The following is a 23,220-nucleotide window of genomic DNA, read 5'->3' on the forward strand; positions in this document are numbered from 1 at the left end:
CACAGGTTCATCTCGATGTTCTGGGCATCTTTGTAATGTTAGCGTTAGTAAAAAGCAGGTAAAAGAGTAACGTTTGAGGCAGACTAACATCAGTCACTCTACCATTCACTGTAGTAGAAGAGATGCGCCTGGTGAGGGTTTAAACCCTGCAGCTACGTCGAGTCCGCCTACAGGGAATACGTAAGCTGCGACCATGAGACCCGTTTCTGAATTTGTCTATATACAGTCTATTATGGTAATAATGGGAATATGTGTAGTGAATGGAAGGCACAAGGCACTAAAGTCATCGACACTAAAAATGAAACAATCCATTACGATTGTTAAATAAATCAAACGGTGCTTAATATGATAGGATTGGTTTTTAATCTTCATATCATTTGAGGGCGACATTCTGTTTTTACAAAAATAACAAAAAGAAAACCCAAATGTTGTTGTCTTTGTACTGTACAAAGAGTTGCATGACGAAGCCCTCATTGGGCAGAGGCATTGCATAATAATCAGCGAAATGGACATCAACACAAGTAAAAACGACGCATTCAAGTAAAAAGTCATCCAATAAAAATTAAGTCACATAAAAAGCCTTGTGGCAGCTCCTAGGAATTAAGACTCTTTGCTGGGGTTTCACACGTCATCAGGGGAGTGATACCAAACCCACGTTCCCCTGCCAGGCCATCAGTAGGGTTATAGGCATTAGTAGTGCTAAGATCACAGGTTGTGCCATACGGTACACTTTAGTCTGTCTTATGAAGCAGTGAGCTGGTTAATGTGTTTGGGTAGATCGCTCACCTTTGAATCGTAAGGTTCTGGGTTTGATCCCGGGCACCGCCAACTCAGCGGCTGACAGGCACGGCTTGGGTTAACTAATGTTAGTTAAGTACTGGGAGCTGATGGGTAGGTATGGCTGCTCCACCTCAGCTATCCATCTTCCTGACATTGTAAAGGGGATAGACGTCCTCGTTGCTCAGCTGATACGGACAATAAGCCGCTCAAGCCTACTATTTACTTTCTGGTTAATGTTGTGATAACCAGTGTGAGTCGACACATGAAGTTGGGTTGCATGAGGAATTCTCCAATAAATAGTCATACATTGAAGGTAAAACGTGAAGGAGTGAGGTTGAATGAAGGACAGCTTCTGGAGAGGTCAACCTCTGGCGCAGTCGTCACTCTAAGCTCTAAGGTAATGGTTTTGGTTTGGTTTAACTCCCCTGGTCCATGTGAAGCCTGTCTGAAATCTATTAATCTATTTTCTTGTCGCTGGTAATGGCTGATTCATTAGCAGCTGTGTCGTAATGGCACTTCTCCACACATCTCCTTGGGAACCATCCTCTTATCCGCTCCCCAGCTGATGACCAGAAAAACAGAGAAAAGACAAGTCAAGTCTTTTCATTCATGGAAGTTTGTATCAGTACCATGCAGTTTCAGGTGAAATTCAATAAAATACCCACCTACACTCCACTTAATGTTATGATATAAATGTTATGATATAGAGTTCAGGATAAGTTAAAGATTTTAATAGTCACACATCAAATATGTACTGTAGAGTATGTAATAACTCCAATCCAAACATTCCTGATCTTTCATGAAAACGTTTATGAACCGAAAAATCGCTATGAACCAATTGTCAATTGTTTAAAAATGTGCATAATAAATTAGGAATTAAAACAAAAAAAATCTTCTTATTTGATCTCATTATTCAGTTTATACCTGTAGTTTGATCATCAGTCAAAACTTTATCTCCGTACATCCACCATCTGCAGGGGAGAAAAGCAGCAAAGAAAAGCAGCAATTAGCTCGCTGTCATACGGACACAAAATCATTCTAAATATTTCAGACCTATCAACACATTTCTTATAATCATCCCGTACTTCTTTAAAATTGGTTCTGTGATGATTCATTGCAAGAAAAAAGCCAACCAGTCCCGATACTAGGAGATGTCTTTTCTATTTATCAGCTATCCCCGTTACAATGCACTAGACCCCTGGGAGATGGATTGCTGAGGTGGAGCATCAGTACCACACCTACCATCACCCCCCAGTACTTCCCACACAACTTGCCGCACCCAACGCCGTGCTACTCATACGCCGAGTTGGCGGTGGCCAGGATAGAACTTATGGTCCAAAGGCGAGAGATCTTCCGACTGAGCTACCTGGACAACATTTTTAATACCTGGGGAGGGGGGTAAATAACAACACACACACACACACACACACACACACACACACACACACACACACACACACACACACACACACACACACACACACACACACACACACACACACACACACACACACACACACACACACACACACACACACACACACACACACACACACACACACACACACACACACACACACACACACACACTCCATGGTCTCCTCTAGTGGACTTACTTGGTTCCTCGCGTGGCCAGGATGGTGTCCCCCTTGCAGAGTGGGATCCTGGGCTCCTCTGTGCAGGGGGTCCTAAAGAACGTGTGGATACCCTTACTGACGGGACAACAGGCTCCATTGTAGTCCTCCACCGCACGGTACTGGACCTGCTGGTGAAGTCCCAAAACACAAACACCTGCTTATTCTACTGCTCTAGGGTTGCAACGGTTAATCCAACTAATGTAAATGATAGGTTTTAATGAAAAAAATACAGTATAAAATGGGCGAAATGGACATCAACACATGATTATAGATATGTTCCTTAAAAAAATAAGGTTACATATCAGTGGCCATAACAGATTTTATCGTGTAGCCTTGCATTCCATACAGTATTGTCTTGTTTTATTTTTTAAGTAGCTATTTTAGGATTATTTATAGAAGATATATTTTGTTAAAAATAGTACAATGAACATAATATCTAATCAAAGTATTTACCAATACTACTGCGTACTGCACAAGAAAAACATAAGATGAAATTATATGAAAAAATACATACAAATATGTAGGAGCCAAATAATATTAAAATGCAGCTATAAGTAACTATAATACCTAATAGCTGCATTTTAATATTCTTTCACTGCTAAATTACACAGGTTCTATATAAAAGTATTTTCACAATATACACACTTATATACAAAGCTTCCCACACTTCCACTGAACTCTACTCAGCACTGCCCTCGTGTGGTACAGTACAAACACAGCAGTTACTTACACTTCTAACTCGCTTGTCAGCTTTCTGCTTCAGTTGTTCAATCTGCTCGGAGGGAAACAACATGTTCAGTAAATAGCATTGTAAAGACAGATCACAGAGATCAGCATTAACAATTTGTGTGCCCAAGACGTCCACAGACGTCCTGGGAAATCCTGCTATGTCGTGCCCAAGACGTCTGTGGACGTCTTTTTTTTTTCTTTTTTGGTTTTTATAAAAAAAAACATATGTAAAAAAAAAAAGAATGTAAAAAGTGGGCACCCTGGGTTACTATTTTGAAAGTGTTGTGTGTAAAGTGAATGGCAAATCGAGTGGCAAATCGTGTGGCAAAGTGAGTTTAACATCGTTTAACGCAATCAGATAGGCCAGAAAGTTTTGCCACCCAGTAGGCGTTGCCACATAACTGCCGGGTATGATGATGAATGTCACACGCATACCCTCTATACTTAGAACACAGAGCATGCGATTCACTATCTGACCGTGAACTATTGCCTGGTTCGAGACACGCCCATGGAAAGAAACAGCAGTGTTCATTTATTAATCGGGACGGGCACTATTAATAATGCATCGCACTTACAGAATAGGTGAACCCCACTGGTGGAAACACAAATACCTCATGCTGCACTGAAACCAAACATATTGATGGTATTGATCAAAATGACGGTCGTCTAAAATCTCAACATTGTGCATCCATTGTTTTCTAATATAATATAATAATAATAATTTCGGATAAGTTACATTTTATATTCAAATTGCCTTGTCCACAAGGGTGGGCACCACAAACGTAGTATAATCCCACACTGTATAATCAGACCACATTAAACTAAAGTTGAATTCAAGTTTATCAGTGTAGACATTTATGGCTAAATCTTGCGCCACCCCTTACCCCTTATCCCTAAACTTATTTGTCATTTTTTACTATTTTGAAAAACCTTTTAAAATGGTTCAAATAGCTAATCTACAAGCTCACCACGTGTCGATGTAGATCAGCTAGTTGAACAATTTTAAAATGTTTTTCAAAATAGTAAAAAAAAAGGCAAATAGTTTGTGCTCCAGATCCAAACCCAGGCCACATAAAAGTCAACCTACGGTTAAGGTGTGCTGGTGACACTTGGGGTGGACAGGCCACGACTTGCCGTCCCCTCTGGGCGTCCCCGACCAGGTGAAGACTTGCTTGATGTTCTCCCAGCGGCTGCCCAGGTCGTACGGGAAGATAAACTCCTCCCCTGTTTGGTAGTACTGGATTCTATCTTTGGCCTGCGGGACGAGACGCATGGATTAAAGATAAATCAAATCTCGAAGGCCTGTAAACGTTTGTATGACCCAATATGAGAGTCCTAATGTGCGATTTGTGAAACAGTGTGAAATGAGCCCCCCCCCTACACACACACACACAGTGTTGGGGGAGGCTAATATCAGATATTGCTCCTGCTGTTCTACATACTGAAGGTGAAGAAATCACAGTAAAGGTCTCCACACACCGGGCGCGAATCGGATGCGAATTCGGATTTTTAGCGGCGTTTCTCCATCGGTTTTCCGAAAAACGCGGCCGGTGTGCAACCACCTTTAGTGTTTTTTTAAAACTTTTGCTTTTATATGAAATATTCAAGACTATTAAGATTTTATGGAAGATGCTTCTGAACATTTTGCTAGTTTGACCACATCAAATGCTCTAACCTTAAATCAATAACCAAAAATAGCCTGTCTACAAGCAAAAATAGCCGATCTACAAGCTTTCAATGCGTTTCAGTCTGCGATGCATTGAGAGGTTGTAGATCGGCTATTTTCGCTGCTTAACATACTTCCATTCTGTGGAATCCAAATGACTGAAATCAGTCGTCGCGACTCAGAACTTGTAGACAGAAGGGAAAGACGGAGGGGGCATGAGAGGAGGGAGGAACAAAGAGTACAGGGAAGACACAGGACATTTGTTAATAAGAAGGAAAGCAAATGGTGGAAGGGAAGTTGCCATCCAGTATGGAATTTCACGAGTGCTGTTTTGTATTTTTTTTAATAATAATTGTGTCGTGCACAAATAGTTTAAAAAGACTATCTATTTTACATTTCTACAGAGATTTGGTGTAGAGGGGAAAAGTAAGGATGCCAGATATAGAGCCCTGGGGGACTCCTGTCAACTATGAATACAGGGATTAAGCAGATATGTGTCTGCATGATTCAGCAGGTTCTCAGGTTCTCATGGGGAACTCACCTTTTCCTCAATCCAGGCTTCGATCGAGGTCTTGTTACGAATAATGACTTTCATCTGTGGAGGAGAGTCTGATTAAAAAGAATTATCCAAAGCAACTTTCCTACTAAATAAAATAAAACATTCATTTTACCAATGAATTGCAGTTTTCCTCTGCAAGGTATACCCATTTGGAGTGAATATATTTTTTAATATCATAGGTTCCACAGTGCACACAGCTTAACCCATTAAAACCGGGAAAGCATCCGTGTATCTGCTATCTTTGAAAAAACATCATGATTTTTTAAAAACTAAACTCTTTACTTTTGGGTGTCCCGCCTTGAACAACATATTTTCAGATGGGGCTCCGCGGCCAAATACATATAATGTTGAGGGTATAAGGTAATATAAGGTTTGAGAAACACTGACAAACAAACTTTTACAGAAAACTGGATTTAGACGATCTTTTAGAATCTGCCTGAGGTCTTTTAGGCCTCATTTACACTGCCAGACAAATCTAGCCTGGATCAGATCTGTGCCACATCAGGATTGAAATCTCATTGGTTTAAATGGTCACATGACTCATTTAAACAAATCAGATTCCAATCTGGATGTGGCTCAGATCTGATTCAGGCTGGATTTGGCTGGCAGTGTAAATGAGGCCACAGAGGCTTACCTGTATGAAGAACAGCATGCCAACGGCGATGGTGGTACCCAGTGCCAAGCCTAAGGCAAAGAGCGTGGCAGCAAAGGCGGGTACACTGAATGGCATGAGAGGCTGGAAACGCCGCACAGCGCTCATGTCTATCTTCACAGTGCTCCAGCCAAAGGAGATCTGGTGGAAGCAAATCAAGCAGGTTGTACAGTCTGTTTGCAATCAGGCCTATAAGCCATGATTAGATTTGATACAATAAAAACACTATTGATTTAAGATGAAGCATTTTGTAGCAAAATATTAGTACATACACGATTCTGCAAAGTTATACACATTACACACATCTCAAAATAGAAAAGAGAACACTTCAAAACATCCAATCTCTGAAAAGTGAAAACCACAATAAATGTAATGTATGACTACAGTATGATCAGGGCTGACACAGGCAATTACTCTAATTTCAGACTTGGTTTATACTTAACATATGCACAAAGTTGTTATAATTGGTGTTTGGTCAAGTATCCATGCAGTATTTCATACATCAGACAAATATAAATAGAATAGACAAATGGCTTTGCACATCCAATGTTAAATTTCAAACAACTCCAGCGGGGCTAGAAACTGTACCTCGAGAGAAGCCTGCAAGCCACCTAGAAAAGCATTATCCACAATGACCAAACATAAAATCACAAGTTATTACTTATTGGTAATTTCAGATAATGCACACACAAAAACTTAACTTTTGGAAAAACCTTTAAAAAAAAATCTGAAAACTTACCATTTTTAGTATTTCGTAGTAAACACTACAATGGTGACTGGGTGGCCTAGTTTATGGCTAGCAAACCACTAGGCATAAATTAGGCCATCCACATCCGTTACATCATCACAAGTACCGATTCAGATCTAATGAGGATTGCCAAGCAAGTGACAGCCAGGACACGCAACTTTTCATTTTACAATTTAGGCTTATCCTCAATGACTTACAAGTGCAAAATCATGTAGCAAGTACGCAAGTAGAAACCTGTCTATAGTCTGTCTTTTGTAAACGGTCCCCATAGACTCTGAACTCTCCAAAGTGGGGTTCAAAAGTAACAAATCAAGTTAATCAACTGTTGCACATCAACACACCGTCCTGAAAGGAGCCACGTGAACACAGGTTCTGTCTTTCATTCTAATTCTAGCCTGTGTGTTTATGTGAGAGAGATCAATTGATTGAATACTGTATAGACTTGCAGTACAATCAGTTAAAAACACGCCAAATGGATGAAAAAGCCAGAGGCTTGCTTCCATTGTGGTCCATTAAACATTCAACTGGACAAAATAATGTCACAAAATCAACGACACAACAATATAGAATATCAATACGTATAGATTATGTGGGTATGTGTCTTTTTCTACTGACCCTCTCATACAGCTGTGTGTACATGGTCATGATGAAGATGAAGGCGCCGTGGGAGCAGCCCATCGGAGCGAGCAGCAGAAAGCTGGTGAAGTAGGCGTGATTCTGGTGACCGCAGCAGTTGTTGATCCAGGGGCAGTGATGGTCCATCTTCATCACACATCTAAGACAGGAAAAAGGCGAGGAATACGCTGTTTATATGAAGCATTAAATGGTAAATGGTGCATTTATATAGCGCCTTTATCCAAGGCGCTTTACATAGATTGTGCACTACATTCACCCATTCATACACCGATTGCGGCGGAAACCATGCAAGGTACCAACCAGCACATCGGGAACAATTTGGGGTTCAGTGTCTTGCCCAAGGACACTTCGACATGTAGACAGGAGGAGCCGGGATTCAAACCGCCGACCGGTATATACAGTATATAATTACAGTATATAATTACTTGTAGAGAAATTTGTATTTTTCTTAAATGTATCCAAAATAGGGACACCAGGGTTAATAATCTGCTCTTGGATTTTTTTCCCACCTGACCACGATTTTATGCTTATATTTTCTCTCTACGGCAGTTACATTCATATTGTAAGTGGATATTTTCTTCATTCTTCTCATACACCAACTAATTATTAGCATTTGTTAGTAGGAAATTAGTGAATCATGATGAATTTTGTCAACATTAATCCATCCTAAAGGGCCTTTCAAACATGAAGCGTTAATTTAATAATTTTCAATGAGACCTGCGTTTTTGCACGGAGCACTGGGGAGCAGTGTCGCGGTGCGACAACGCAAGCGTATTTATGTGAGCGCGGTCCCGTGAATTTGTTGCGCACGTGCTTGTTTCGTGCACACGCCCGCGACTCACCAGACCTGGATACTGTTTCGCTTTTTTTTTACGCTTGCGTTGTTGCGCCGCTCTTGAGCAGACCTGGAGGAGACCTGTCGTTGATCCAGGCAACAACGCCTGCGTTCCTCGCTTCCCGTTTGTTTGATCTACCTGTTACACTTGCGACAGTGGTGGGACCTGGGAGACTTGAAGCCTTGACACACTCTGCAGAACTGGAGGTATTGTAATTCTTGTTGGTTCTCCTGTTGAGCGAAAGAAACAAGTCAAATGTCTGAAATATGAATAGTCCCTTCGACAAGCACCCTACAGTTCAAGAATCAAGATTATTTTCAGCAGACATACATGTGCACAATGTGTTGTCATTGTCAGCTATTTTCAGGTATAGTATAACTCAGCCTTAATGCTAACAAAAAGTTATCTCTTTCCAAGGAGAGAGCCTTACTGGTTTCCATCCTAGAGGGATGTACCCGGGTCCGACGAACATGGCATTGAAGTAGTTATAGAGGATGAGGACGGTCCAGTTGATGAGCATAATGAAGTTAATGCTTCCTCCCGTAGTGTCCAGGGGCCAGTACCATATGATGGAATCTAGAATGGCCATGGTGGAACATACCGCAATGACAGACAGCGCTATCACCGGACCCCAGTGGCACAACCTCCGCACCTCATGGAGGTTCTCAAAAGTCACAATGGCTGACAGGAAATTCATTGCTTTTTTCCCCCCTTTTACAAGGTTAGTATTTTATTTGGCGAGTTCCTGAAATGTAATGACACCGTTTTGACTACTCTCTTCCACTGCTATCTGCTCGCACAGTCAACGCAGGCGTTGCACATCTTCTCTCTCGTCTTCTGAACACCCAGCGACTGGCTGGGCTGTGAGTCATAGAGGCGTTCCGTGTCCCACTGTTCTTTGCGGTGGTGAAAAGTAGCATCCTCTCTCGCTAATCCTGGGGGTGCACTATCCCTGTGACCGCTGCACGATCCCCATCTAAGAGACCAACAAGCAAAGGAGAACAGAGCATGATATAAGTGTCATGATGATATTAGTATTGGCCGAAAATTACGTGTCCAGAAGGGCCACTACACATACTTCATAGCCGATATACAAGCTCAGCTTGTAGATCGGCTATTTTTTTCGCTCATTTTTTAATTTTAAGGTTTCAAAATGCATCGGATTCGGTATTAGGCAGATATCAAAATGATTCCTAATGTGTCACGCTGATGACATGTGTTCAGACAGTGGCCTATTAAATCAGGTCATAACAAAGCAGTTTATTATATTTACCTTAGTATCACAGTTACAATATAACAACAGCATAATAAGGTGTATGGTAAACAATAGGTTTTGTTTTGCTTAAATATAGCCACCCTAACTTCCCGTCATAAACATTATCCTTACTGAAAAGAATCCGACCAACCAGACCCCCTTCCCATACAACATTGGCTACTATTGGGCTGGCTGCTACTGTAACACTAATCCTAGAAATATATTAAGGCTGACAGCGCTAACCGCGACGTCAATGTGGATTACACTTATGTGACCGTTACGAACTTTTTAATGGAACTGTCTGGAGCACTTTACTATACTGTGTCGAGACAGATTCCAGCTAAAGAATCCTCATGTACATTCAGACCATTAGCACTGCACAGACCAGGGTTATGTGTAGATGGTAGCAATCTATCCATATACATAACATAGAAGAGGCGCTTGGACTATCAAACCCAGATCAGTCGAGTATTTATTTTGTCTCCTGTTGACTCACCACCACCACCCATGATCATCATCAGCAGCAGCACCAGCAAGCAAAAACAGCAGCTAAGCTAGTTAGCGAATCCTGGCTAGCTTGCTCGGCAGTTTCATATGGATTTAACAATTGATTTCTGACCAAACCGCTCCATTGAATTCTGAGAATAAAGTATTACATCTTGCGAGGTAAATAAAAGCCAACTGGCACGACTACAAGTTCAGATTCACGAATGAATCCCGAAGCTGTCACTTTAAATAAACCAACCTGGATGCATGGACACTTCCTTGCTTTTTGCTTTCAGCTCCTCGGTGACGAAAAGCGGAACCTCTCTCATCCTGAGCATCGTGAGCTACGGAACCACATTATCGGCGGAGCTGGGACACCGGAAAGGACGTTGTTGATTGCAGAGGCGAAAACATGGCCGATATTAATATTGCTAAAAGCCCCCTAGAGTATATAAATTTAAGCTAAGAGCCAATTAACATCAAACTGTGAGAAGGACCTAAAATAACAAGAACTAGCTCGTCGAGTGATGAAAGTAACAAGCAATGTATGTTAGAAGAAAGACGGGAATGGAGACATCGATTAGGATCGCTTGAAATGTTTCGATTTGGGAGAAAAAAAAGAGGATGGGCGTGATGGGATGAGATGGGAAGGAGGAATATAGTTTATTAACAGTTTGCAAAAAAAACACCGTTTAATACAAATACAATGCTAAAAGGATTGAACCCAAGGAAGCACTGTGGCCTGCATGGATGGGCTCGAGGGGGAAATGAAAGGGCAGCATCTGCACAATTAACATCATCATGGACATAAGTGGAGATAGTAGAAGGGTTCTAGAATGGGTCAATGGACTGTATTGTGATTTGTGAATGTGGCATCACTTTGGGTGGACAATATGAATGAGGCTGTAGTTTGCTTTGCATTTTGAAGATATCACATCCATCCAGTAGGTGGCGGCAAAGCAACAATCATACATAACTGCCATAAACCTGTGTGTGTGTGTGTGTGTATATATTTTTTAATGTCAAGGATCCCAGAATGTATCTGGATCCCCATTTGAAAATATGCTCCCCGTACAATTTACTGTTGTTAACATTTTTACAAAACTGGGGGTCCCTGGAACCCACTATGAAAACCACTGACATAGAGGCACTGAGGCCAATTTATTATTTTAAAATATAGTGTTACCAAACACCACACCAGTATATATATTTTTTATAAATATTTAATGTTATATTTTTTATGTACAGAATCTACCATATAGGCCTACGTCATTGCATTATTTTCCAATGCATTTGTTTTTTGGATATTGTATTGTTTTACTTCATGTTGAAAATACAAAATAAAGTTTTTATTATGATTATGATTATGATTATTATTATTATTATTATTATTATTTATCATGAGCTACCACAAATCTTAAACGCACTCAGTCTCTCACGTTATGCAATAACACGATTCATGTGATGTTCCCTGAAGGAAAATCTGTCCTCGCCGAGCAAGGTTTACTGTAACACAACCCGGAAGTTGACTCCATCTGAGCGTTTGTGTTTGTTGTCATCTAGGTTGTCATCTTATCAAACAAACAGTCACGCAGCTCAAACCACCTGTTTAAAACGTTTCAAACGTCCGCATCAAAATGTCTTCAGACTTTCAAACATACGAGCAGGACTTCAGCACTCTCACTGCAGAACTCACCAATAAACTCGGCAAAATCCCGAAACTAGCTGGAGGTAAGAATGATTAAGTCGTAATGAAGGACAGCTAATTTAGCTGTAATGTAATGGAAACCAGCATAAGGCATTCGTCCTATTTCACCCATATAACGGTTATATAACTGTTATGATGCGGTAACGTCGCATGTCTTATGACAATTATGTCCTACAAGATTATTGTCGAATTAATGTTCATTATCACATTCATACAGCTCAGTATGCTACTGTAGTTACTGTATCGGGGGTGGGGGGAATATATGTTGATTTATTATGACAGATCGGCTATCTATCAATATATAGATTTCTTCATTTTCATTGTACCATGACAAGAGTTAATAATTCACCAAACCAGCATGTCCACAATATTGCGATATTAGGGACGTGCATGGTTTATCCTGTTACTGTATTCAGAAGTCTAATTTCAGAACAAATGTACATTTTGAGTTCTGTATTTATTCAGGAAGATCAGAGAAAAAAATAATATACAGACTGTATATGCAGATGTAAGTTACTTTTACATAGAATAATGTAATGTTATTTATTACCATTTTGATTATCCACGATTGCCAAGAATGTCATTTTATAGCATGTTAAGACAGTTGCTGTAAATATTAGTAACAATAAAGACCACCTTGTCACTTTGAAATTCAGGGTAGCTAAATGTCAACAAACATATCGGCACTTATGCATAATCTTACAAAAGCATCATGTGTGTAGGTTATTGTGTGATCTTGTTTTTAGTTGGTTTTCCAGGTGCATCATGTTTTATTTTCTAGCTGTTTATACTTTCACTATTTAGTTCAATCCTCCTTGGTTGTTTGTTGTGTATGAGAATCCCTCGTCTTGATGTGGCCTTCCAATCACACCACAAAACAGAACAGTTTACTGGCCAATAACACGTACATGGCAAATTACTAAAAAACTCCTCAATGTGGTCTGTCCTTTATTTCAGACTACCCCTGGCCTGTAGTTGTACTTGTAACCCACTTTCTTCTTACCATAGACCAGTGGTTCCCAAACTTTTTCGTGTCAAGGACCCCCAAATCGACATTTATTAGGCCACGGACCCCCCATTTGAAAACATATGCCAGTGACCTTGATAAAGGTGGATTTCTACGGCTCTAGCAGTGATTCCGAAACATATTAATTTCATGGACCCCCCGTTTCACACGCATTATGCTACGGACCCCCGATTTAATGGCATTTCTATCTCTGGTACCCCAATTTATATTGTAAAACCACTGCTAATTTAACTCTGAGAGTGTACAAATGGAACCAAATGGACCTGTTAGGGTCAATTTGGTTCCATTTGTACACTCTCTGAGTTACAGACCCATAATGGTCCAGTTGGTTCCAAACTATAATTTAGCTGGGTCCCCCCTGGAACTCCCTCAGGTACCCCTGGGGGTCCCCGGACCCCACTTTGGGAACCACTGCCATAGACCACTCTAAATCCTGTAGGACAGAACTATGGATGTCCTGTTTTTGGGTTGTGATGTGTGTCACTGGCTTCAGTGGCTTGAAGGCTACCCTGTACTCCTGTTATTGATCGATTCATTGAATAATAACAGTTTGCAAAAATAGTACAGTGGTACGACTACGATTATACAATGATGCTAAAAGGAGAAAAAGGGCGCATGTTTGTATGTATAAATGAGGCTTGAATGTTGCTGATGTTGAGCTGGCATGACAGACTGGTTGAAGTGTCAACAAGCTATCCACAGATAAATAACAGTGAAAAATGGACAGACTGTCATAGATAGAGACTTTAGGGACTTAGTTGGTGTGTGGAGGGTGTGTCCACATCGGAAATATAAACAAGGTCAGAATACCGTTTCTTGCTTTATGAAATTGTGGGGCCTGCTTGAAGCATCTCAGGTAATCTTAAGTGTATTTATTTGTTTATGCTCTCCCACCATTCTTTATAGTTCTCAAGCTGCAGTTGTTGCGTTGGCCATCACCAGTGTTGTCAAAGTTACTCTTAGGCTGAGCTCACACCTTTCATGCAATTCTCTGTGCTCGTTGGGTGTTGTGTCATGGCCGCCCAGCGGCCCAATGCATTTCCAATGGAGGTCACATGGTTTGACCCAACATTGTGTTGTGTGAGGGGGAGGGGCGCAGTCGTCCGCCCCTCCCCCTCACACAACACAATGTTGGGTCAAACCATGTGACCTCCATTGGAAATGCATTGGGCCGCTGGGCGGCCATGACACAACACCCAACGAGCACAGAGAATTGCATGAAAGGTGTGAGCTCAGCCCAAAACAGTAATGTATTACTTATTACTTTAAAAAAGTAATATAGTTACACTACTTATTACTCCCTGCCAAAAGTAACTAGTAACTAGTTACTGATTACTTATTACTTTTTTTCCCCCTCACCCCCTAGTATTTGCATCTTTTGTCCCCAAAAGTCTTACTTTGCATTTTCAACATTAGCAAGTTAATGTGTGAGTGGGACTCAAAGTTTCCCGGTGTGATATATTGTCAGTGCCAGTGGATTATTAAACTTTGTACTCTCTGTGAAACAACATGGCCAGGTTCATGGGAGGATCAAGAAGCTTGTAGATCCACAGCATCATGACCATGTCTGAGTTGAGCCGCAGGAAAGAAAGACCAAAGCCAAGCCCAGGGGCTCTGAGTTCTTGTGTGGCTTATGTTCATGCCAGATCAAGACTAGATCTCCTGTATTTGAGAGTGGTTCATACTGTCAGTGTCACTTGAGCTTTCTTTTACTTGAACCAAACATGACTGTTAAACTCGATTGTCGCCCAATAACCTTTTGTTGTTGTTTATAAGATAATACCTAGATTGTTTTTCATTTGTGCCTCAGCCAAGTCACTTTCACCAGCATACTTTGTGTCAGACTTATAAAATGACACAAAATGACACACCAAACAGAAATCAATGCTTTGATTGCCACTGGATTGCCACTGGACTTCTAACAATGCATGGTCTGGTCTTTTTTTGTCATGCTCTATGATGATCAGTCACAGTAGTCATCATAGATGGAGATACACTACAGTCAAGAACAGTATCCCCTTACAGAAATAAACGCTGCATCACTAATGTAGTTAAAGCATGCGTTTGACCAGCAGTTTTCTTTCTATTTATTATTATTATTATTATTATTATTATTATTATTATTATTATTATTATTATTATTATTATTATTATTATTATTATGACAGCTGTCATTTTTCATTTCACATATAATAACATTCCCAAAATAGGGCATATTAGATGCAGGCTATTCAAATCGTACCATCACCCCTTGTTTTGCACACTTGTTTTCATTTGCAGTACTGTGTAGGGACCAGCGCATGTTTACACGGCACAATTACAGTACTACAGTGCTGTTTGCAATCTGCAGGTTGCCTCTTTTCTGCAAGCTGTGTATGTGTACACTGCTTGGTAGTACTGCTCATAATTGGGACAAACACCAGGCTCCTTCTGCTTGTGGACTGCTGGGCTCCCACTTGAGCTTTCCTCCAAATTTCACCATACTCGATAGTCATTTTGCAGAAATGCGATAGCTCAACTTCTCTTGAGCAGCTATTCCACGTCGTCTCCTGTCACCCCACTGTGTCAAATAAGCACCTACTGTATGAATGTACGTACAAAGCCAGTAAAGCCATCACTGTCAAAAAATCATTGTCCTGTGTCCTCTGCTACCGGCAGAATAGTTTGCACTCAAATGTAAATGATCTTGCTGATTAAGAGCTTTCTCTGCTTTCTATTCTGATGTCTCAATTTTGCCCATGGCTCAAAAGCCCTCGGAGGCAACAGCTACACACAAAGGGTCATTGTGTAATTTGTTTGCATGTCTGTAGCATTCTGCACTGATGATGAACTGAGCATCATGAGAAATGAAATGCCCATGACGGTCTTTGACTGCATGTATACAGTACATTCATGGAACATTGCAAGAATCAAATTAATGCATGTTTGGATATTAATTTTGTTCTGATGCCCACCTCTACCAAAAATGTATGGTCAAAGGAAAGGTTGGAACAACAATACGATGCCATTCGCATCCTTAAACCTGAAAGTAAATATTCTCTCCCCTCTTGTTAGGAATGTGTATGGAAAAGACTAAGAGAGAAGCCTGTCAATCATCAGTGCATAAATATTGAGTGCAGATGAAATAAAAAATCTTCACTCGCCATGCCCAACCTTATATATATTATTTTCATTTTTCACCTGTCCTGCACCCTATTTACAAAACTCTTGCTCCATCTGTCCATCCAATGCGTCCGTGCGGCGGGCTGTAGTCCCAGTAAATACCCATGCATATTTCACGGCCCTACCTCTCAGGCCCGAATCCGCACAGAGAATGAGCACCGTCTCACCTTGCAGAGAATCGCCTCTGGCTGTTTACCGTGTAGGCTGTGAGGTTGGACACAGGTTTTAAAAATGAATTTGAGGACTGGCAAAAGGCAACGTAGACCCACAAGGTCTAAGAAATGAAGATCTTGGTTGTTTGTTGTTGTTTTTTTCTTGCGTTGGTTGTTGCTATCCCACCACTGATAGCCTTGTGATTCGTCTTTGAGCTGGAAGTTTTGTCAAGTCTGCCTTTCAATTATTGAAAATGCTGGTAATTATTTATCCAACTTTGGTGGACAGAAAGGTTTCACCAGTGATGGATAGCTGATCCAGTAATTATTGTCAGCTGAACAGTCACATCTGGGAATGATGTCCAAAATGTAAATAATGCATTATATTGTGATTATTTAGTCACGATAAGTGGTCATTGATTGTGTGTAAGTAAATTAATGATTTCCCTGGAGGCACAAACTTTGTTTTTGTTCTTGCATAGATTGAATTTATACGTTTTCGCTGTACACCCAACCTGGCAATATATAGTAACATTTTAGTAATCACACTGTATGTATCACAGTGATTATCCTTTGTACTGTTATTATATTATTCAATATTGCAGCTGATAATCCAATCTGGAAGAAAGAGAGAGAGAGATCAATAAAAACAACATACTGTTTGTAATGTATGTAGATAAATTGTTGTTTTTTATCTATCTCTCTCTAAATCAGAACTTCATGGCTTATGGAAAGTTTCAGATTATGGAGTTCAGGGTAGTTGAAGGGAAAAGACCCAAACAAGATATCTCCGGATTGACCTTCATACTTCCTTGAGGATGACACCTGCTTATTTTGGTGGTCCATGACCTTCCCTCTGGCGCCACCCATAGGTCACGACAAGGTTATTTGTATAGCACATTTGAATAACGAGTCAATAAGAGTTGTAGCAGTCCTGGCCACAGTGTTCTGAGAGGGTGTTCAGGATATGTGGTGCATACATACAAACTGAATGTTGTTGTTTCTCCAAGTTGAGTTGTATTGTGACCCTGGGTTCAGAAAGCAGTCTTGAAAAGTCTGGATGGTTCACAAGATCAGAAATCTATTTTGGCCCTAAGCTATACGGCTTTACAAACCAACTAGGGCTACTATATTTTTGAAACCTTCTGAATATTTTTGCCTGCTAGAGGCGCACCACCGATCCAACCATAGAGTATATAAAGGATAGAGACCGAACTGGAGCACTAGCCCCGCCCCCAAGCTATTCATTTCGATGAAGTTGCTCAGTGGCGTTTTGAAGCACCCCGAAGACTGCCGGAAGTACCTCCTCCGGACCTCAAATTTGAGGTCCGGGGTGACGTATGGTGACGTATGTTAAAGCACGGGTCCGCCTGCAGTCCTTCCTCTTACCACTAGGGCCCAGTGCTTCAACGTTGGAGCGCCTCACTGGCCCCTTGGATCCAACCGATATGCCCATGGAGATCTCTGTATCTTTTTAGTCCCCGTCCCTTTTATGCCCATATGGAGAATTGGAGATCCTGATGTCATCAGTATATCACCATAATGGGCTTGGTCCTTTTTGTGCCCATATATGGAGCTGACTGATTTGTTTGCGCCTGATGCCATGATGTCACATTGAGGTTGGACAACACACTCCATAATCCATATTACCAGTAAGACGCCCTGAGGGCTGAAACAACAGAGCTTCTTAATACGGCACAGTTAAGAAGCAGGAGTTAAACTATTAATCTGGTGTCCGTGAGTTCAGATCTGCAGATCAATCATTCTGTTGAGCTGGTTGAGTGATCATTATGAGGTCAGATCAACATATGGAATGAATTCGGTCCTGGCCATATATGGAGCGTGTCTTGAGTGTAACAGGGTTTGATGCGGTCAGATCAGATTATGGAATTAATTGATTCTTTATTGGCCATGATATATGGAACGTGTCACGTGACGGACGCCGGATAAAGTATTTGATAGAGAGGGAGACAGTGTAAAGACCTAAGAACTGGACAGAGTTATATCCACTTTCTTGGTAGTAGTAAGGATTCAAGCAGCAGCTGCTGAATTTGTTCAGGGAGGATAGCACAGCTAGCGGTACCTTTAGGCCTCTTAGTCTGTTTGTAACTGTACTTGTATATCGAAATCTTTGTTGGGGCTGAGATGAAAATAAACATTTGGTGTCATTCGTGAGTCATAGATATACAAGCATGAGCAACATGCAACACTAATGGAGATAAATGCGAATAATTTTAAAGCCCATATTCAGTGCTCTTGGCTACATGGCTATTTGTTTGATAAAAGTTTAATTCTTCAATCTATTTTAGTATTTTCTGAACTTCTCATGCAAGAGTTGACTATGTGACACAGGTAAACAGACTGAAGCTGAAAAACATTGTATGCTGTATAGAAGAATCCACGTCTCCATCTAGACGTGGATTCGAATCCACCTAGGCTATATCGTACCCTACTGTAGGTGCCCGGACCGGGCCGTGCAACGCTATTGTCGACAGTCGACTACAGTATATAGATCATTATAGAACCATAACATTCTTTTAAAATCATACACATCCATCCATATAGATTAAACAGGCACCTATAAACGGACAAAAACAATCGCATAAGATGTTGATGACTAAAATTGACTCGCCTAATCACTCAACTGTCATCCATTACCATGGCGTCCATAAAATTGTCAAAAACAGCTAAAATAGATGTACAAGATCAAAATGCATCTGCTCTTCTCACAATTTCTAAAATGGGGCTTAATTTGTTAAACAATCAAGTGGCACCTTATAACGCTAGTATGCTACTCACGTTACCTCTCATACAACAATGTTCAGCATAGCACAGAACGGGCACACAGTGTACACACGCACGCACGCACGCACGCACGCACGCACGCACGCACGCACGCACGCACGCACGCACGCACGCACGCACGCACGCACGCACACACACACGACTGGGGCGACTGTGGCTCAAGAGGTAGAGCAGGTCGTCCAATGATCCATGGGTCGGCGGTTCGAATCCCGGCTCCTCCTGTCTATACATGTCGAAGTGTCCTTGTATTGGGCAAGACACTGAACCCCAAATTGCTCCCGATGTGCTGGTTGGTACCTTGCATGGCTTCCGCCGCAATCGGTGTATGAATGTGTGTGTGAATGGGTGAATGTAATGCACAATCTATGTAAAGCGCCTTGGATAAAGGCGCTATATATATATATATATATAAATGCACCATTTACACACACACACACACACACACACACACACACACACACACACACACACACACACACACACACACACACACACACACAGAGGCTTCTTAGGAACATTGGCAAGTCCTAATGAGTTTCAACGGGTAATGTGAAGTGCAGCCACGGGGTGAGGCGCCGAACAGCGCTTTAGTCATCCTGAGTGGGACTCAAGACTTCTGGCAAGCGAGCAAAGCTGACACCTCCCTCTCCCTTTGAGTCAGGCACGAGGTGTCTCAGTGCCTCTCCTCAACACAGCCCCAACAAAGGCCCTCTCGTACACGCCAATAAATAAGAGACATCAAATGTGGGCTCTTCGTGCTGAGAGAATGTGTAAATATATCTTCAAATGCGTCCTCGTGTGTTGTTTCCTTTCTCTCTCTCTCTCTCTCCATTGCGGGGGAGTTTGGTTTTGTCATGAAGCACTGCTGCTCCGTCGACTGATCAATATGTTGCTGTGTTTTTTGTGTGTGTGTGTCTGTGTGTTTTCTTCCCCCTTTCAGAAGAGAAGACGCAGCTGGTTCTAAATGTCGACAAACAGCTTGAAGAAGTCAGAGAGTTGGTACGTCTTTGATCAGTAATTTTCTGCTCTTCCCATTTCCTAAATAATGAATTTACACAAGGGTGGGGGAGGAGACGATTGTTTTCAACCGGCGCCAGACGAACGGCACCTGTATTATCCTGGCGGTGACATGATATACACACACACACACACACACACACACACACACACACACACACACACACACACACGCTTCATATGGCAGAGGGGAGGCTTCCACTTCGCTACTGGCGTGATTACATTTCCTGTAATTTCCTCTTTAGCTGACATCCCGTGACACATTTCATGCCATTATCTGGAGGTGCCGGTGTGCACGTCTCATTTTAAAAAATGAGAAAGTCAACTGACAGACAAATTGTTGTCGCAGTTGTCTTATTATGTCACAGTTATTAGCTTCCTACCAGACATGCCGTTGGAGGCCTGTCTAGCCATACGTCAGATGTACTTTGACTTCACGCTGTACAACGGTGTTCGGGCCCCTGCGTGTGTCTTTTACAGTGAAGGGTCCTCAATTTTTGATTGTGTATTTACAGATCCACGGTTTTGCCTGACAACTTTTTTTATCAAAGTTACGTGGCACTAGGATCTAGCAGTTATGTGTATTATTATTTTTGTACACAAACATCGGAATAAATTAAAATTAATGCCACTGAAGTACCTCATTTCAAAATGTCAAACATTTTCACATAACTGTCAACATGTCTTGCTGTCGAGCATCTTTTATTTTTCCATAGATGCCAACATTTGGCATCATTACAGTGACACTTATTACAATGAATATGGTTACTAAAGTAAGGAAGTGTAAAGTTTTGAGCAGCTGTGAATAAACTATCTTAAAATATACACACGTACCACTGACTTAACCTATTTTGGGCGGGAACCCCTTTTGGTGTTAGCATTATGATATGCTTTAGCTATTGAAAAATAGCAGATCTACAAGCTCATAGCGCGCCACCGAGTGGCGTGCTACGAGCTTGTAGATCTGCTATTTTTGAAAAATCGAAGAACGACTGACATAGAAACATAGCTTTTTCAGAAATCTGTCAGGATGTAGAAGACATTTTTAGAATCTGATCTCAGGTCAAAATGGGTTAACATTGATGCAAAATGTAATCGTGATCGTCCATTTTGAGTCTTCTTTTGTGCTTCCCTGTATAAAGCTGTACTGTTTGTATGTCGCAAACTTAATTTATGTTGCTTGCCGACAATAATTTAATTTCAAGCTAACAACGTGGTGGGAGGTGGGAGGGGGGGCGGGGCAGGGGTCGCGAGACATGGCCAAAGCATTTCCGGAGGTCCCGAGCCAAAAAGGTCGAGAACCCCTGGGCTAGAGTGTAATTTCTGCTACGTTTAATTGCCACTGTTGTACGACAAAGTATAGAAGACAGAACCTAAGTGGTTAATGCAGTGATTGGTGTGGTGGTGCTGTAGGTGGAGCAGATGGACCTGGAGGTGCGTGAGATCCCTATCCAGAGCAGAGCCATGTACAGCACCCGACTGAAGAGCTACAAGCAGGAGCTGGACAAGCTGGAGAAGGACTTTGTAAGTACTCGGGTATTTCCACACGTCTGTGAAGAGACATACACATACTCACAGCGATGCCCAGGCCAGTAGCACCATTTATACTAGGGCGTGCAATCCAACTATAAATTACACAAATCTATCTGTCCTTGTCGTATCTGGAGAACCGATCGCCTTCATACTGATGTGTGCACTGGTGAGATGATGCCACAGCGTGACGTCTGTCTGATCGGCGGTTCTCCAGACGTGTACACAGACTGCGCTCTTATCATGTGTGGCACAATTGCATGTAAAGTCAATGCAACGGTGACCGTTGCCTGCAAACAACCCAAAATGTACGCTCAGCCACGCACGCACGCACGCACGCACGCACGCACGCACGCACGCACGCACGCACGCACGCAAGCAATATGATTAATGAATTGCGCAGTCTAAGTGTTCAATTTAAACATATATATTTATTATGTATTATTGCACTGAGAGACACACAGCTGCTCTATACATCTCCTTACAACAGTGTTTTACCGGATTTTGTTGTTTGTGTTAAATAACACCATAAAACCGCCATTACCCTTTTAATGTCACGCACCCCCTAGAGGGCATTTGCACACCACAAGGGGTGCACGCACCACAGTTTGGTAGATGCGTGAATGTACACTGAGGTGTACTGTACTGCTGATGATGCAAGGAAGTGATATATGTCCACTGTGTCAAGTCAATTGGAGTGGTTAGTTCTCCAGAAGCCAGACAGGCATGCAGATCTGGGTATACACTAGTTAGTACACTGTTTCCCAAACAGTGGGTCCCGACCCATGTTTGGGTCGCGAACCACCCTTTATGAGTCCTTTACTTTTTTCCCCCCCAGTTTTATTTTTTATTATTATATACATTTTAAAAACACTTTCAAGTATGAAAAACACAACTCTAACCCTAAAAACATGTTCAGAAATTAAATGGAAAGTGCAATTATTTCTCCAGAAAATTTCAACAACAAAAAAAAAAAAAATCTATAAAAAAAAATGTAAAAGTTGTGAAAACAGTCTATCTACAAGCTCACAACGCGTCGCATCGTGACACGAGATCGGCTATTTTCATTAGTTTGGGTCCCGGTGCAACATCTAATTTCTCTTTTGGGTCTCAAGCTACTAGTATAACTAATTCTCTCATATTCTGTAGATGGTTTGTGATTCCTGAACCAGTACCCAGTCTTTATTAGCTCTGAATCTGGCTTTTACTTTCAGATCAAGCCATCTCATTGGCCTTTACCCAATAATGACCCTCTCGGGTCCTTATCCCCGGACTCCATTCCTAAATTTAAGCATAATCCTAGAAACCTATAACCTAATCCTATAAGCCATAAACCTCATGCCTAAACATAACCATTTGAACAATCTACCAGAATTTAGGTCGGCTTCGCTCAACTGGCTGGTCACGCAAATCCGCAATGCATTATAGCCATATGTATTATGTCATGCCATCTCTGGAGGAACCACTACTTACTAATCTGAACAATATGAAATATTAAACATCAAGCGAAAAATCTGAAATAAAGATATGTAAAATATCCGTACATTATGCACATGGATGGCGATCATTTGTTTATCACAGCTTTATGTATTCACATTTTATCCACTCTTTAATTGAATAACTAGATTAACCCATTCAGGCCTGACGTCGAAATAAAAAAAAAATGTTTTCTAAATCATGATAATTTTCTGAAAGATTTGAGGCACATTTTAACGATTTAAAAAAAATAGCAGACCTACAAGTTCATAGCGCGCCACTCGGTGGCGCGCTATGAGCTTGTAGATCTTCTATTTTTCAATAGCTAAATTATAACATAATGTTTAAAACACCAAAAG

The 23,220-nt window shown here is 41.3% G+C and overlaps 2 protein-coding genes across 4 annotated transcripts in view; one reads left to right on the plus strand and one right to left on the minus strand.

Annotated features, from left to right (window-relative positions):
• Window positions 1-340: 340 nt before the first annotated feature.
• On the minus strand, window positions 341-10,391 carry zdhhc6 (zDHHC palmitoyltransferase 6). 2 transcript variants are annotated; one of them, XM_079492636.1, is made up of 11 exons: window positions 10,244-10,391; window positions 8,674-9,219; window positions 8,382-8,473; window positions 7,387-7,546; window positions 6,006-6,164; window positions 5,354-5,407; window positions 4,234-4,401; window positions 3,148-3,189; window positions 2,397-2,545; window positions 1,705-1,751; window positions 341-1,342 (listed from the first exon to the last, which is right to left on the minus strand). In XM_079492636.1, exons 2-11 carry the CDS (start codon window positions 8,938-8,940, stop codon window positions 1,236-1,238), a joined length of 1,245 nt encoding a protein of 414 aa, XP_079348762.1. In that variant the 5' UTR covers window positions 8,941-9,219; window positions 10,244-10,391; the 3' UTR covers window positions 341-1,235. The 2 variants fall into 2 exon arrangements, with proteins under 2 accessions (XP_079348762.1, XP_079348763.1); XM_079492637.1 differs by lacking the exon at window positions 10,244-10,391 and adding an exon at window positions 9,995-10,237.
• A 1,095-nt stretch (window positions 10,392-11,486) lies between these two features.
• The window catches only part of vti1a (vesicle transport through interaction with t-SNAREs 1A), a 170,010-nt gene continuing 158,276 nt past the window's right edge, over window positions 11,487-23,220 (plus strand). For both annotated transcript variants that reach the window (XM_079493261.1, XM_079493260.1), the window contains exons 1-3: window positions 11,487-11,715; window positions 19,779-19,837; window positions 21,269-21,379. In XM_079493261.1, coding sequence (XP_079349387.1) covers window positions 11,622-11,715; window positions 19,779-19,837; window positions 21,269-21,379 — 264 coding nt within the window. In that variant the 5' untranslated portion in view covers window positions 11,487-11,621. The remainder of the gene's footprint in view (window positions 11,716-19,778; window positions 19,838-21,268; window positions 21,380-23,220) is intronic.

This window comes from Electrona antarctica, assembly GCF_951216825.1.
Source record: "Electrona antarctica genome assembly, chromosome: 22".
Lineage (NCBI taxonomy): Eukaryota > Metazoa > Chordata > Actinopteri > Myctophiformes > Myctophidae > Electrona > Electrona antarctica.

Excerpts from the sequence above, each read along its gene's own strand:
- zdhhc6 (XM_079492636.1), bottom strand. The coding sequence starts at position 8,940 with ATGAATTTCCTGTCAGCCATTGTGACTTTTGAGAACCTCCATGAGGTG. Across the intron at positions 8,474-8,673 it reads TCCCTCTAGGATGGAAACCA|GAGAACCAACAAGAATTACA; the intron begins GTAAGGCTCTCT and ends TTCGCTCAACAG. Across the intron at positions 5,408-6,005 it reads GCATGCTGTTCTTCATACAG|ATGAAAGTCATTATTCGTAA; the intron begins GTAAGCCTCTGT and ends TCTCCTCCACAG.